Here is a 16,843-nt window from a genome sequence, read left to right on the forward strand (position 1 = left end):
GAAATCGTCCAAATCGCATTTCAGACGACTAAGATTTGATCAAAACAATTCTGGCCTGATCAACGGCTCAGATTCAATCTCAGATCCGGTTGCACGTAGGATCAGCTACACTGGATCCTGTCCCTCGGCTCGCGGCTCGGCTCCAATTTGGTTCGGCTCGGCTCAGTCCGGCTCGCGGCTGATGACGTGGCAGGTGGGTCCCACTTTTGCTGACGTGGCTGATGACTGGTCGCTGACATGACATGCTGACTGTGCATGCTGACGTCATAATTACGTCATGCTGACGTCATCCTTATCCAGGTCGAGCACGTGGGTCGGGTCGTCTGGTATTCGGGTCGGGTCAGCTCATTCGGGTGAAGAAGACGCGTGTGACGCGTGGCGCGCGTCTGTGCGCGTGGGCAGTGTCCTCGCCGGCGCGTGACGGCGCGTGTGGCGGTTTTCGACGTCAGATTTCGACGCGGTTTTCAACAGTGGCTTCGTCTCTTCCTTCTCTACACAGTGGTATGGTCAAAACACAATTTTGACAACTTTCATTTTTGAGCAAAAATCAAACACCACTTAAAACCAACAGCTCTGATACCAATTGTTGGGGATTTTCGGCACCCCATGCGCGGACCGGTGGTGTTCTGATAGTTTCTCATAGGAGGGTTAAGCACACTGAGACAATATTTTACGTGGTTCGGCAAATCGCCTACATCCACGGGAGAGGTCCATTTTATTAGATATAGAGATACATGGAGGAGGAGGATTACATCTGCTGCTCTTACAGCTGCTGCAATGGCAGCAAGGCTGCTACCATTGCAGCTCTCTCTTTCTCTCTACTCATACTCACGTTTTCTCACTCTCTTCAACCCTCTCTAATTGCTCTCAAATAATTGCCTCTTTTATAGGCATTAGTGGTGAGACAAGATTCACAAAATGAGGCACTAATTATGCTCCACTATCTATCAAGTGGGAGTGGGGTATTTGCCACAATAATGGCAATTTCCTAACACCACTACGCTATAGGAAAGATCGAAGGTAAAAATGGGGGGGAAAGAGGACGAGTTTAGCACTAAGCAGCTTCTTCACCACCATTATTCAAATGGGAAAACCTAAAAAATAATCTTGGAAAAGCAATGCTATTTCCCTCTGGGTAAGTTTAGAATACCAACATCAATGAATGCAATTTTGGTTAAACCGCTAGAGCATTGGCTGATGCCACTGCAGCAACCCCTCTCCCTCTTTCCCCCTTCAGTTGGTAGAGGTTGAAACTCAAAACTCAAAATTATTTCAGCAATGAAAAGCAATGTCACGTGCCAATTTCACTGACCATCTCTGCATCCAATTACCAAATTCTTTAGCTGAGCTGACCAGAAAAGCCCATTAGACCATTTAGTAAGGAGAGATTAGTATCACCTCTTTGTCAAAGATTACTAGGCCAAATACATCAGACATCCAAAGTCGTTGCCATCAGCTACTGTGCAAAACATAACAAATCTGTCATAATTCACAAGGCAGCTGATCATCTATTAGATTCTTGAAACAGCTGGAGGCGATCACACAGAAAACTTTTTGTTTTTTTTTTTATTCCATCAGTGAATGTCCCTGCACAAACCATAAAGATCCATCAAAAACTCACTCAGATTCTGTAAACAACTATCATGGACCTATCAAGTAGTTTTATGTCAAAGCTTCATTCCCAGAGGAGCATACACTTGGTCATCCACCTTGATACCTTGTAAGCAAACATGGAATGCATACACTACCATCCACCTTGATAAGTTGTAGCAAATAATCAAGTAATCAGAAGTTAATATGTACAAAAGACTTTTTTTGCAGCAACAAAGCAGACACCTTAAGTTCACATTATTTAAACAACAGCCAAAAAAATCCATGGAAAATAGTATGTAATAGTTTTGTCACAAGAGAATTCAAATATCACCATTACTGATGAGTGCAAACTCAATTCCAATTCAACTTTAAAAACATTGATACTTCAATTAGGAGAGTCCCAGACCTGTGATTTCATCCTGTTACAGTCAGACAATTCCAGCTGTAGCTCACATGCAAGTGACGATGACATCGATTTTTCCTTGTGCTTAAGAAATCAAATGAATAACCAATTAAATCAAAAGATTGCATGACCAAAAACCTATCCATGTTTTTAACAACTGTAATACACATTTTTCCAGTTGAGTTATCTCAGCTGGAGATTTTCCAGATTGGATTTGCAAAGAAGCTTATAAGACCGATGCACCTGATCAAAAATCAAATTTATGCTTGAACAGTAATTGCACATAAATTCTTAGGAATGAGAGTTAGGGTGTTAGACACAGCGTCACAGCCTCTGTTTCCCCAAGCCAACAAGAAAAGGAAGAAGAAAAGCACTGCTTAGACAACAACCAGACCCACTAGTTAAGTTTGATTGGAAAATCAGGGGATTGTATCTAACAACTATGTCATCAAATCTAATGACACTCATATGAGAAGTTTGCAGTTGTCTGATCTATTAATCTACACTATGAACTGGACTCAATAAATCACATTACAGCAAGTGGCACAGATTCTGTCACTATACACGCAATTCAAATATCAGGATCCGCCACTAGACCAGTACAGCAGGTTCAAAATTAATAAAAAAATCCCTGGAATCTCTCTTTGCTACTATTGAATGGATTTCTTAATCATTTAAAGTCCTATTATAAAATATCAGTTCAAAGTTGTATCAACAGTTGAGCATAACCATCCACTGATTTGATAATCAAATTCTGAATATGGTACTAAGGTTTCTGCCAGTGAAAGCAGTGTGCAGTTAGTCCTCAAGCCAAATCTGTATCAGATGCTCCCTTACAAGGGTGTCTTGATTGCAAGTAAGGAAACTAGAAAATAACTTCTATGCCTTTTTGGCATTTAAGGAAATCCAAGTAAAGCAATCAACTGGAAACACTGAGAAAGAAAAGAAGAGGAGAGGGAGAAGAGGAGAGGGAGCAGGATAGGTTATCTTTTATCTTACCAGGCAAGCCATAACTTCAAAAAAAAAAAACTCAATTTATCAAGGAACAGGTGGGGCTGATAGGAATACCCGATGCCAGAACAGCATTGCTAGTGCTCGGCGTTCACAATCCTGAAATATTATATATATATACATACATGTTTTATATCAGTATTAAACTATTTATATATCATATTGTATTGAAAAAATATAAATATTTTACAAATATATTTATATATTATAAATATATATTTAGGTTTGAGTGAGTTCCGAATCTAATTTAATAATATTCATATCTTATTTTTTATCAATCAAATCTAAAAAATATTCACTCCTTCAAGTCGGATCAACATTTGATCTGGATGAGTTTCAAATATAATTTGACAATATTCATATTTTATTTTTTATCCATTAAATTCAAAAAATATTCACTCATTCATCGTATCAATATCCATGAGGAATTAAATAGACATGCACAGGAGTCATTTTATTTTATATACTCCGCACTAAAAGAAGAAAAAATATTTGGATAACTACAACCCAGTCCCCAATTTAGAAGGTGTTCAACAAGTCAACCCTCGAGGTTTAAAATCCTACTTTTCACACGTTCATCCATATCGGCCAGGATTGACAACGAAGGCCCACCAGCTAGAGGTTGCAACTTGCAAATGAAGAAGGATCTCTACACGCTGAAATGGACGTGGCACGAGTGCTAAATACCAGCGCGCAAGGTTGTTAAAATCGTGATTTTAACACGGCACGGAAAGTCGTTTACAAACTCGGATCGTAAAAACGGATCGTAAAATCATAAAATCGTAAGGAATTTTAAAATACATAAAAAAAATTCATGCTTTAAATAAAATAAAGATTTTTTTTTAAATTCAAGGCATTTGAAATATGTAGATAAAATATATTTTTTTAATCTAAACTTTATTTTCTTATTAATGCATCTCTTAATCATTTTAATGAAAATATTTTTTTTTAAATTGCAAACACGATTTTCTAAACAACAATCTATCATAATATTAAAAAGTAATATTAAAACATTGTTGTTTCTCCTCTTAATACCTCCTAGTATACAGTAAAAACACCGTATTTTCTAAAGTTATATGCCTCGAGCAGCAATAAAATCGCTAGATTTTTCTGGGGAAAAAAACCCGTTTGCCTTGAGTTGTTTTTGTATAAAAATGGGATGTTGAGGGGTGTTTCCTCTCGTGCACGTGCTAGTTAAGATAAGTTGCTGTTGATGTACATATTGTAGTTTGAGTTTGACTGGTCTGCAAAGCATTGATAGAAAATAGCATTAAAAAAATATTATGATCCGACGTGGTGCATAGATGCAGGAATCTGCTGTTATTTGAAGCTTTTGCTCTTACCAAAGCATCTGACAGCTGTCCAAGAGGGGAAGATTTTGTTTCAGGGCCTCATTTTGTCAAAATCGTAAAATCGGTCCTGAAATCGCGATTTTGCGCGATTTCATCCGATTTTTACGATTTCACTCGATTTCAACCCGATTTTACTCATTTTCGATTTTTTCAAGCGATTCAACCCGTAATACATGTTTTGACTCGTAAAATCGTACGATTTTACGAGTCAAAACGCGATTTTAACAACCTTGCCAGCGCGGAGGCAGGCAAGAGGCGGGCGGGTATGATAACCTCCTATCCATTCACCTTTGATCCCCGCATATACATAGTTTTCTTAAATTTATGATTTTTCCATTTTGATTGCAAAATGAACATAAGATATTAATATTTTTAAACTACTTGAAACCCATCCATGCATGCATGGTTTCTTTGTTGTATTTTCTTAAGACTATAAATTATGGGTTTTTCTTTACTAAATAAATTATAACTTTTTCATGTTTATAAAAATCATTGGAAAATGATGTATCTTTTCTTTAAGAAAATATCTATCTTAAAGAAAATATCTTGCACCAGGGCTTGTAGCCCAGCGGCAGAGGCAAGGTTTCCTTGTCTCTGTCACCTGAGTTCGAGCCCTAGCGTGCACGCCTGTCACCCCCGCGGTGTCTTACATGCCTACTGGGCTTGCAGGGTGTTCAGTGGATTCGGAGATTAGTTGTGGTGCGTGTAAGCTGGCCCGGACACCCCGGGTTACAAAAAAAAATCTATCTTTAGTTTTTCTGGGAGAAAAAAGCTAAAAAATAATGAATATCGTTCTATACAATAAATTTGGCCAAGTTAGCCCCTACGTGGGCTTTCAAAAAAAATCGTACGTAACCATCTAGGTGGTGGCCTAGTGGTAAGAGCTTGGGACTAAGGGGTTTGCTCCCTCTTAGGTCTCAGGTTCAAACCCTATGGCTGCTCATATGATGGCCACTGGAGGCTTACATGGTCGTTAACTTCAGGGCCCGTGGGATTAGTCGAGGTGCGCGCAAGCTGGCCCGGACACCCACGATAATCAAAAAAAAAAAAAAATAAAAAAAATAAAAAAAAATCGTACGTCAACGTTGTCATGCTAGCCAAAATTCATCAATTGACCAATTTCATGCAATGCAAGGCGAGATTGCTTCCGTTTTATCTTGTCGGCGTGTTTGTGTTTTGCAACCCTTTTATTTTATGAGAAGCTGACATCATCAATAGACCAATTTGCCACTCTTCCAAGTAAGAGTTCGATTGTAATTACAATAGTTTATGTTTTTAAAAGCATTTTTTAATACTAATATTTTAAAATAATATTTTTTTTAAGTTTTTTTTTAATATTAATAAATAAAAACAATTTAAAACAAAAAATAATAATTTTTTAGAACTTTTTTCACCGCCAAAAGAAACTGAGATTAAATCTCCATCCTCTCTCTCTCTCTGTCTGATGTAAAATAATCGGCTCTTCTGGCTATATGCTAGTTTTTACAACAAGATATCCATCACAGTAAATTCTTCTATTCCGGTGTTCGACTGTGATTACAGGAAGGAAAAAAAAAAAACCCTAATTTTGTCTCGGTTGCTCCCTGTACTGTCTTAAGTATCTTCTCAATGTAGCTCATCCCTCTTTTTAATCAAGGTGGTCTTCGTCCGTGATGTTTATTTAAGGATAATCATAAACATGCGATTAATCCCAAATCTATGAATGTTATGTCAGTTGAATTTCAAACTGGGTAACTTAACATGTTCTAAACGGGATCGGCTGCTAATAAGATATTAGAATTTCTGGGTAACTTAACATGTTCTAAACTGGGTAACTTAACATGTCATAATTAGGAATTTGGGAGAGCCAATGTTCATAACCATTTGGATTTTGGCTGTAATACCAGACTGAAAAAGGAAGAACAAAAATATTGATGTCAAAAACCTTACAGGTTCGTAGGCATCTATAAATCACCACTAGAATACAGCATGGGCTATTAATAGCTAGTAAAACATTATACGGTTAAATCGTGTAGAACTCCCCCTCCGATGCTCCGCAGTACTCCCCAAGGAATCAAAAACCCATGCTTAAACATATCCATACATGTCATGTCTTGTAAAACGAAGCATTGCCAGCTAAAGATGAGAGAAGGTTTCACCAATTGCCATTCATCATTCACTGCGCGGACGTTGAGTTTCCAACCCAATACTGCTTGACAGCAACCAATATCTTCTCAGGAACTAGGGGACCATCTTCATGGTCCACCATTTTAGTATCCCATTTCATTCCTCCTACCATCTTCCTCACCTTAACAAGAACATCAACTTCATCACGGAATATAACTGCACCTTCTGGTCGCAAAATCCGATCCATCTCCAGAAGAATGTCCTCCATGTCACACCTGCAATCATTTAATCACAGCTTACACATGTAACAATGGCATGACAAACATAATATGGTATAGCTGTACAGAATCAGAGAGAAACGTGAATTGCAATTGATTCTACCACAGGCAGTGGAAATGTTTCAATTTAAAAATACAGAATTGTCTCAGATAATTCAGCCATGTACAATATAGAAATATGGATGCACTGGTGTGAAAGAGATGAAAACAGAAAGCACATTTTATCTAGTAAGAATCGAAAAGAAGCAAGGAAGAAAAAAGCCGGCATGGGTGACAAAATAGAGTGACAAAAAAAGAGAAAGGAAACCAGCATCTACTAGCTTGAGACTAAAACTTTGAGTTGAGTTGTTGGTCTTAACACGGACACTTACCAACAAAATACATGTGCGACAGACACAAACAGAAACTCAATCTAAGAGTGCTGCTAAGTCTTTAAATTTAGTGTGCTGATTTCAAAGTCACCATGATTGAGTTCTCTATGCAGCTTATTTCAAATGCTGGACACACGATGTCAGCATTCACCCAGACAAATATGGGGCAAAATGCCAAGTGAGGGTTCAGGTAGAATGCCGACTGGGGGTTCTGGCAATGCAAGAAATCAGTTTTAAATAATGAGGGAGATTCTAGCATGTCCTTGTATTTGCATTAATTCTAGAATTTTCTTCACTGCCTATCATGACATTCAGTTGGGGAACCAAGATTTGGTCCAACCTGCTTTTGAACTGGATGTCAGTTGAACTTTCTGACATCTGGTAGATGTTCAGAATGGTGTGAAATGACAATTTGGCTAGACTTGGTTACATCTGTGATGCATCTTCTCTTAGGTGTGATGTTCCCAAGAGTAGGAGCCCTGGTGTGATGCAATGTTTATTTTGTTTTTTCCTAATTCCATCCTTGCTAATTTGTTTATCTCCTAAAAGCTTAACTGATAAAGAACTGTTACCGAGTTTAGTTGGCTAGTATTTCTGTTTAGTTATTTTTATTTAAGAAAAATCATTAGGCACCTCCATAAAAGTAGGAACCATTATAGTTATCATAGTGAACCAAATCTTCATGTCGATGTGAGCTCTTGGGGAAGATTAGCTTGTTATCCCTAAAGTAACTTTTATCCGTTGAGTCCTATTTTCAAGCGAGTGAGCAATACACTATGATTATCTAAGGGAGTAATACACTAGGAAGATCTAATAATTTATCCTTATTTTATTGTTGTTTAGGAAATTACTGGATACCTATTTTGTATTAAATTCTACTAGGTTTCATGCCTATTTAAGTGGCACATAGACATTAATTTGGGGAGCATTGCCATTGATGAATAAAACATATTATTGAAAAATTTGCAAAGCATTGTTCTACCTAGTGTTTCTCCAGGTCTCCTATCTTCCTTGTGGATTCAAGGAATCAGTAGTGGATCTCCAGGGTTTATTTACTTTTTCCATTTTGTAACTTTACTGTACCGCATCACCAACATTACTCTTGAAATCCAATCCCAACCTATAAACTATTCCCCAAGTTTTCACTCTGCATTCTTTAGTAAATTAGGTGCTGAATATTAAGAATGTACTATGCAGTCTAAAAAACTTTGCTGAATTGTGTGAAATTTTCAAAAATGTTATGAAAGTCACACCAACACATGGAAAAAATAAATTAAATCACCTCTCAATTCATCCAGAGGCACCCTAGAACACACTTTAACTACCGAGGTTCAGCTCATATGAAGATGTTATCGAGTTCAATTAAAAATGTCAAATCAAGGTTATATTTCAAAGCTTTATAGCTTATTATTCGATATCAATTAACAATTGGACAAATGGTGAAGCAATGTTAGATAGGGGTTGTGCAAGGGTAGAAAAAATAATAATGCCAATACATCACAAGGTTATCAAGGAAATTCATCCAGTGGCTGATCACATCTGACTTTATATGTTAGGAAAACAGAACTAGCTACACAATAACTAAGGACAAATTGATCTAGTCCAATATAGCACACCAGCAAGTCTTTTTGCAATGTATAATCTCATGCCAAAATTGCCTCATTGTTGATCACATGTTATAAGAGCCCAGATCCACCCCTTACAGGAGACAGATTCGCTCTCAAACTAAAATTATCATTTAAGTAGTTCATGGACTACTTGATATCTGCAGATTGTTTTGGTTGAGCATTTGTCTATGAAGTTCCAAAAAAACAGGAAAGGAAAAACACAGTTGTCTCTTGTATTTGAAAGAATATATGGAAAAGGTGTCGAGGACTTGGATGTGGATTTCAAACATGTAAACAATGCTATCAACCACCAGGCCACCTCGCATTTCCTTGTTAATTGAGTTGCTCTTATACATTTCACTAACAGACAGAAATAACACAAGGCATAATTCTTCTAAAGAAAAAAACTAGGCACAATGCAACATAATTTATATTTTCTACGTGTACATGATAATGACAAATACATGATGAAATGGCTTAAAGACACTTAAAACTGGATACCCCTGAACATCTCATCTGCACATATACCCTACTACATAAACAGAAAGAAGCTAATTGTACTTGAGCACCAACTACAAACAAAATGGCATCATGCATTGGCATGGTGAGGAGCAGGGAAACACCATTGGTAAAGCATAAATAATGAATAAAGAATTGATGTAAATTTAAGCAAACATAAGGAATTAAAGCATTACTTACTTGTCCCTGTACAAACTGAAAACTCCACTGGCATGGATAAGGTCATAAGTCCTTGGGTATGTGGAGAAAGCTTCACACCTGTAACAGATGGACATTGTAAATAAATAAGCACTTCATCATCATAAATTATTAAACCTGAAATGAAAATTAACAGAAAATGAATCTGGTCAACATATGAAAACATCTTAGTGATTCATAACTCAGAGCAGGAAGAAGACCCAAATTTTGTTATTGGAAAGTAGATTTTCTTGGAACCAAATGTTAGAGGGTACTTCACAGGCCACATATTGGGCACCATCTAAAGATTCGGTATACTGAATTAAATTTCTCCCACATTGCAACATAAAAATAGTAAACATTATTTGTATTGCTTGAAAAAGAAGAAGAAAATATACTATGAAATACACTTAAAAGCTGAAGTCCAGAAGAGGGGTTCAGAAATCAAAGGTTTACCAGTCATGATAGATTCCAATCAATCCTCTCTCATATATCACACCCAGAGTACTTTTCTCAGCTATGGTTGGCACCACATTCATAACCCACAATTTCGGAGACTCAAGAGCAGCAGCAAATCCTCCCAACCCCGCATTCATATCCATAATGTTGCGATATCGTCCAGAGTCAATAAGCTTATTTATTTTCTTGTAAGCATTTACATGCTTTTTCCATTCATTATTGTAATCCTGGTATGTTTCAACAGAAACTCCAGGAATGGAACCACTAGCAACTCTAGGAGGGATAGCATAGAGCCTCTCTGGAAACACCTTCAATGCCCCACCAGCCACTTCATCTGAGCTACCACTATCAGAATATGGAGTGATGCATGCCTCCATTTTCTTGTACCTAATAATCACAAAAATTGGGAATAAATCTAAAGCACAAAAGAGAAAAATGCTGGTAGGTCAGGTTCAACGATATGGGGCACAAGGAAAATAATCACATAAAGTGAGAGTATGGTGTACTGTTCAGCCAATAATTTGAAGAGAAATTTCAGTTACAGAGCCATACCACACATCATCTACGTCTGCAGATTTGCAAAAGGTAGCTCTGGAATCGTCTTGTCTAGCACGACAGGAATCAGCATTTACTCTCTTTTGCCAAATGGCCATTTCACCCTTTTCATACTTCTTATCCCAGCAAAGAAGTTTGGCAGTCTCTTCGATCTTTCTCTGTTCCTCCTGAAGTTCCTCCTTGGGACGCTGCCATGATTTGTAATTATTCTTCCAATTGATGGGAGGTCCAGAAAGCACCCAGTAACCACCAGGTCTGAGAACTCGGTCGACTTCCATCAAGTACATCCCATCTGTAAGAAGAAAAACTCATCACCTTAAATAATGCTGTCATAAGTAAAGGCAATAAACAAACATCTGATAGGATAAAGGGACAAAAGAAAAGAAAGGCAATGCCTTGATATGAAGTGGCTCTTACCATTAGCTCCCCATGGAATCAAGCAACGAGAGCAGTGAGCCATGTCAAAGGCTTTGGATGGATATGGAAGCTTTACAGAACCAAAAACACCAATAACAGCAGGTACACCTCTTTCAAGGGCAAATTGAACCTGCGCTTCATGTGAATCTCTTGGAGCAAATGACATGGTAATGACATTCCTGCTCCAGAGGTACGCACCCAAACTGGCAACCTAGACACAAAAAAAATGAACAATAAGAAACAGATGCAAAAGTATTGTAAGTAGATTTACAATTTCCTACAGAAGTATGGAGAACTTAACATACCCCACAACCAGTGTCCAATGCAGTTCTGACTGTCCCATTGGTAAATGGCAACACCGAAGCTAGCTGATCGATATACTTATCTGCTCCTTGTGGAAACTGTGTGCCTCCACCAGGAAACCTAAATACATTGCCCTCGTATTGGACCCAATTCTGAATAGCCTTCTCGACAGTCAAACTCTTATAGGGTGCATTAGCAAAGGGCACATAGTCACGACTCTTAGGCCAAGGAAATGGGGTGACGTAACCTTGAGGTGCTGGTATCAAGCAGTGAAGCTTCTCCTCCTGAGGAGGGCAGTGTCTCTCTCGATAAATCATGTTTTCCCTAGGAAAAGTCATAGCACGCTTCTGATCTTGACAAGGAGTGTAATCAGTAAAACGAGAATGGCAAGGCTGAAAAGTTTTGGGTTTTGAATCGGAATCATCACTGGACCCAGCATCACCACCGTGATGGGTCTCAAAATTAAGATTCGGGATTATATTACAATCTCCTGTACTCTTAGTAATCTCCATGGCAAGATTGTCAGCCTTGCCAAAGCCACTTCTTTGCCAAGCACCCAAGATGTAAAAAAAACAGCATAACCCAACAACGATAAATATCTGTATAGAACTCCTGGTTCTGCCATCAGCTGAACTGCTTTTCAATGCCATTCTTGTTGAAGGAGAAAGGTAAGGTATGGAAACAGATCAGATCAGATCAGATAAGCACAAATCTAAAAAAAAAAAACATACTAGTTTTTAACAGCTGGTGAGTAAAAGAAAGAAAGAAATGATGGAAATGAATCGGAGCAAAGCAGAGAAGCTTACGGATCGCATGAAGATGCAGACCGGCTGTCGGGTTCAGTTCGAGTAAAGGTGAACGAGGGGGAGATCTTAATCTTAATATATCATCTCAATTCTCAATCTCAGTGGAAAAAATCTCTCTAGTAGAATAATAATATATTATTATTGATAATAATAACAGTGCTGTTATTGCCAGGAAGCAGTGTTTTTAAGCCGGTCCTCCTTGTTGACCAATTGAAGTATATCTAATTGTACCCAACTTATTGTATTTTAAATATAATAAAATAATTTTTTTAATTTTATTTTTATATTAACATATTAAAATAATTTAAAAATAATAAAAAATAAAATCTTTTCAAAAATACACTGCCACCACAACAATAAATACTCCTTTAGTTAAATTAGATAGGAGTTAACGATTTTAAAAAAAAAGCATTTTTTTTTCTAAATATTAACAAAATAGTACGGGTCTTAAAAATCAATGAGATAACATAGTGTACATATTGATAGAGAAACGCATCATTAAAGTTTATTGTTATTGTTGTAAAGATATTGACAATACGAGTCGAATAATACAATTAAAGATTATCAATAATAATTTAAATATACTATATTTAGTATTTAAAAATAAGAAATATCTTACTTGCATCTATCAACAAATATGACTCGTTATTGATGATTTGTTTTAATGTTGTTAAACTCTTCTCTTTAAAATCTTGTTGATAATATCGATGATGTTATGATCAAAACTTTAGTGAGTCATGATATATTTATTTACTTTTTTATTATATATTCTTTTATTATATACAATTAATTTCATATTTTTTTAACTATTAACAACAATAAATTTGAATATCATGCTTTTCAATCAAAGAATATATAAAATGTATTGTTTCGTTATCTGGTTTATTATTTTTTCTATATTGTTTTTAAAAAAACATACCAATTATAATAAAAAAAGCTTTGGTATGATTTTGTCAAGCCTAATATGTTCACCAACAACCTGGTTGAACAGATCAAAACAAATAAAAACAAGTTAAAAACATAATCATGGACCGAGTCATTAACGAGCTGGGCTTAATTTTGCTAGAAAGGGATGGAGGAAGTGCTCGCAAATAGTAATTATAATTACTAATCTGATATCTTAGATCGAATCGATCCGCGACACATGGCTTCTCTTTTCTTCCAGCTCCTCCCTGTTCTCTCCTCTCGGTGTCTTCTTATTTTTCTCTTTGAAGCACTGTTTGTTTTTACAGAGTATTAAAATATTTTTTTATATTTTTAAATTAATTTGATATACTAGTATAAAAAAAAATAAAAAAATATTATTTTAATATATTTTTAGATAAAAAAATATCTTAAAAAATAATTGTTAATATAATATATTTAGATAGTAATTTCGAATTTCAATTGGATGATAGAAATTTTTTTCTTAGTATTCAAATAAAATGCAAGAGAGAGAGAGAGAGTTGAGATTGTTCCCGAAATGTATTCGGCGATGGGGCTGGCCCATTTATATATTTTCTGTCTTTTTCCCCCCCATTTAGACTTAGTTTAAGAGGAGGTGGGGCTCACGCGGCAATCATGTTTGAAAACTGGACGGCACGACCATTATTGTTTATTGACCTGATCAGGTGACGAGAGCACAGTTGTTATCCTGTGGATCTGGGGCACGATGGCGCTGTAACAACACCCAGTCATCCACTCTAAGAGAATGTGAAGTGTTTTTTGGGTTTTAATAAGCTAGCTATTCTCGCCTTCTCAGTTCCATTCCTGGGTTATGAATTAAATTTTTTTTTATTTAAAAATATATTAAAATAATACATTTTTTATTTTTAAAATTTTTTTCGATATCAATGTATAAAATAGTCTGAAAACATAAAAATATATATTTAAAAATAAAATTAAAATTTTTAAGAAGACAGTGCAAACTACAGATCAAGAGTATATTTAAAAAGAAAACATTGCATGTTGGAGAGGTGACGGCCCAGTACTCTTCATTGGGCTTGTGTCAGCGGAAACAGGCATGTTTTGCTAACGAAGCCTCTTTCTCCTGGGCCTCCCATGACTTATTTATTGATTGAAAAAACAAAATGGGAATGAACTGCAACTGCATCATTACAAAAACAATAATTTAAAAGGACGCGCCCCCTTTTTCCTGCAACACTCGAGGAGAATCACCAGGATTCAAGCGGTGTAATAATAAATCTATCCTTTATTATTCTTGATAATTACCTTGATATTAACAGTGAAATTATCTTTTCAAAAAAATTTAAATGTTATTTATAAATTGACGAGGAATAATTTTATGCTAAACTTTGAAAATATCTTTTTGACTTTTTTTTTTAATTTAATCCTTGGTTAATTTGTTTCAATTATTTTTTGTGCAAGATTTAATTATTTATTTTTTTAAAATTTTTATAATTGAGGATTTTGCTTTGTAGTTATTTTGCCTCTTACATGGTTGTTTTATTCTCGTAACCCAGTCCACCAGTTTAATAATTTACCTGGTTTGAGTTTGGTATTTTTTTAAAAAAAATTTAGATTTTTTATTTATTTTTATCATTTGACATTGACTTATTAGACTATGAGTTTTATGATTTGTTTAGTTTTTTTATGGAGTCATTCTTATTTTATATATCGGGTCACAAGTTAGTCGGATTAACATAAATTGACTTGAGTTTTTTAAAAATTAATTTTATATTTAATTTTATCTTTTACCATTAAATTATTAATCCTTAAATATTATTATTTTATTTATCTTCCTACACGCAGGGTTATCTCGGGCGTGGACAGTCAAGCATCCTAGTGTTAGCGCGTCTAGCCTCCACGAAAACAATCCGTTAAATAACCTAAAAATCCCATCGTTTAACTTTCGGTGGAATAAAACCAACGTAGAAATTTACAATAATTATATATGTACGTGTTTGGATGAAAAGAAAAGGGCTGGACAAGCATGGAATAATGGAAAGTAGGGAGGGGCAATGCTTATCGCATTTGAGGGTGAAGTAAATCATTTGATATCCTTTCATATTTCCAATCCGTAAAATCTAGAAGCATTAATGAACTCTTTTTATATATATATATATATATATATATATATATATATATATATATATATATATATATATAAATAAACACCTCGTTAATTGTCAATCTTATGACCATCGGCTTGGTTCTGCTCCTGCTCGCGAGTTTCAACAATCTCACTAGGTTTTGCTAGTATTTTATTTTTTAATATTTTTTATTTATTTTATTTTATTTTTATTATAAGGGATCGACAATTATTATTTTTTTAGTTTTTTTATGATGTCCAGTCATAATCATTTTTTATTTTTAAAATCCAATAATAACATTTAAATATATTTTTTAAAACTAAAAAAATAATAATTGTCGATTCCGCAACAAAACACAGGCCATCTATCTCATCACCCACCACTCAGCCTCATCCCCTCCACAGTTCACCAGAGTCCAGACAAGGATAAGATATCTTCTGATTACCCAGTCCCCCACCCCCCAGAAAAAAAATTCTACCATCCATTCATCTCCTTTCATTGACGATTCTTTAATTTTAGGAGAAGGCGATAAATTAACGGGAAAAAAAATATACAGAGAGAAACGTTTTTTTTTTTAACGAGTTTTAAAACCACGAGAATGACATGAATATAACAGGGAGATAGTCGTCATTGTAGCGTAGGGGTGTTGATACAGCAGTGGCTGTTGTTTCGTTTAAAATAAATAAATAAAAATTCCAGTTAAAAAACGGGGATAAACACCCTTTAATTTTAACAATTTTTTTTTATGTATTTTCGTGCGTTTATTTATGAGAAGATTTTTGGATTTTTTTTATTTAATAGCTCTAAAAAAATAATAGTAATAGCAGTTATGTATCGAAGGTGTGTGCTTGCTTAAATTAAATTTTGTCCAACAATTATTCGATTCCATTCAAAATCAATCACCATTATTTGTTCAACTGTTGCATTTTTTAAAAAAACACTTTGAAAATGATGTTTATTTTGAAACAAAACAAAAATTGATTTTCACGCTTGTAAAAGTCGCTCTTATATTTTTCTTTTAATCCTCTCCGAACAGTTACTGCTGTAGTAAATACACCCTCCCATTTGAATGGAATATGCCTTTCGTTCCTCCTCTTAGCTGGATTGGGAACTGGCACAACTCCCATCGGTATAAAAACATGTTTCCTGAAGCCTTTTTTTTAAAAAAAAAAAAAAGTTTTTTTATATTTAAAATTATTTTTATATGGTAATATCAAAAATAATTTTTTTAAAATAAAAAAATTATTATCTTGATGCATTTCCAAGCGAAAAAACACTTTAAAAAATAATTAATACTACAACATCAAACAAGCTATAATATTTAACTAGACTTGGTGTACGCACTTCGCTGCAGAGATGCAAATTTTTTGCGCAAAAAATAATATTAATCTACTGTAGGTGTGTTTATAAACCCGGCTATATTGAATAAATTGACTTTAATTCAATTAGGTTGAAAAAATAAAAAATAATAGTAGATATATCAAATTTAAAAAGAAAAATAATTAAAATAATACAGGAAAAAAATTCAATAATATTTTAGCTGTTTCATTATGTATTTTAATTATTTTTTATATTTAACAAATAGCAAATGATCCCTTAGGTGTCCTTGTAAGAATGAAAAAACATTATGAAAACATAAAAATGCGCCTTCATGACCTGTTTAATTGTTTTTATTTATTTATAATAGTATTTAAGTTGTTTTACTGTGTAGTTGATGCAAAAAAATATTTACTTTTCTCTTGTCAATTTGAAAATAATAAACATCTCATGTGATCATATTTCAATTTATCTGAATCAGTGTTGAGTTTTTATTTTGTGAATTAACAAAAATACCATTGCATTGTTAAGTGAAAC

At 34.9% G+C, this 16,843-nt stretch overlaps 1 protein-coding gene across 2 annotated transcripts; it reads right to left on the reverse strand.

The window, feature by feature from the left end:
- Positions 1-6,211: 6,211 nt before the first annotated feature.
- On the reverse strand, positions 6,212-12,117 carry LOC133704328 (probable methyltransferase PMT2). 2 transcript variants are annotated; one of them, XM_062129128.1, is made up of 7 exons: positions 11,958-12,117; positions 11,154-11,802; positions 10,849-11,059; positions 10,429-10,723; positions 9,874-10,263; positions 9,421-9,498; positions 6,212-6,740 (listed from the first exon to the last, which is right to left on the reverse strand). In XM_062129128.1, the coding sequence occupies exons 2-7, from the start codon at positions 11,799-11,801 to the stop codon at positions 6,515-6,517; spliced, it is 1,848 nt and encodes a 615-aa protein (XP_061985112.1). In that variant the 5' UTR covers position 11,802; positions 11,958-12,117; the 3' UTR covers positions 6,212-6,514. The 2 variants fall into 2 exon arrangements, with proteins under 2 accessions (XP_061985112.1, XP_061985113.1); XM_062129129.1 differs by having other exon boundaries at positions 11,154-11,863; positions 11,958-12,102.
- Positions 12,118-16,843: the final 4,726 nt, after the last annotated feature.

This window comes from Populus nigra, chromosome 10 (assembly GCF_951802175.1).
Source record: "Populus nigra chromosome 10, ddPopNigr1.1, whole genome shotgun sequence".
NCBI lineage: Eukaryota > Viridiplantae > Streptophyta > Magnoliopsida > Malpighiales > Salicaceae > Populus > Populus nigra.

Excerpts from the sequence above, each read along its gene's own strand:
- LOC133704328 (XM_062129128.1), bottom strand. The coding sequence starts at position 11,801 with ATGGCATTGAAAAGCAGTTCAGCTGATGGCAGAACCAGGAGTTCTATA. Across the intron at positions 11,060-11,153 it reads CATTGGACACTGGTTGTGGG|GTTGCCAGTTTGGGTGCGTA; the intron begins GTATGTTAAGTT and ends TTTTGTGTCTAG. Across the intron at positions 6,741-9,420 it reads TTCAGTTTGTACAGGGACAA|GTGTGACATGGAGGACATTC; the intron begins GTAAGTAATGCT and ends AAATGATTGCAG.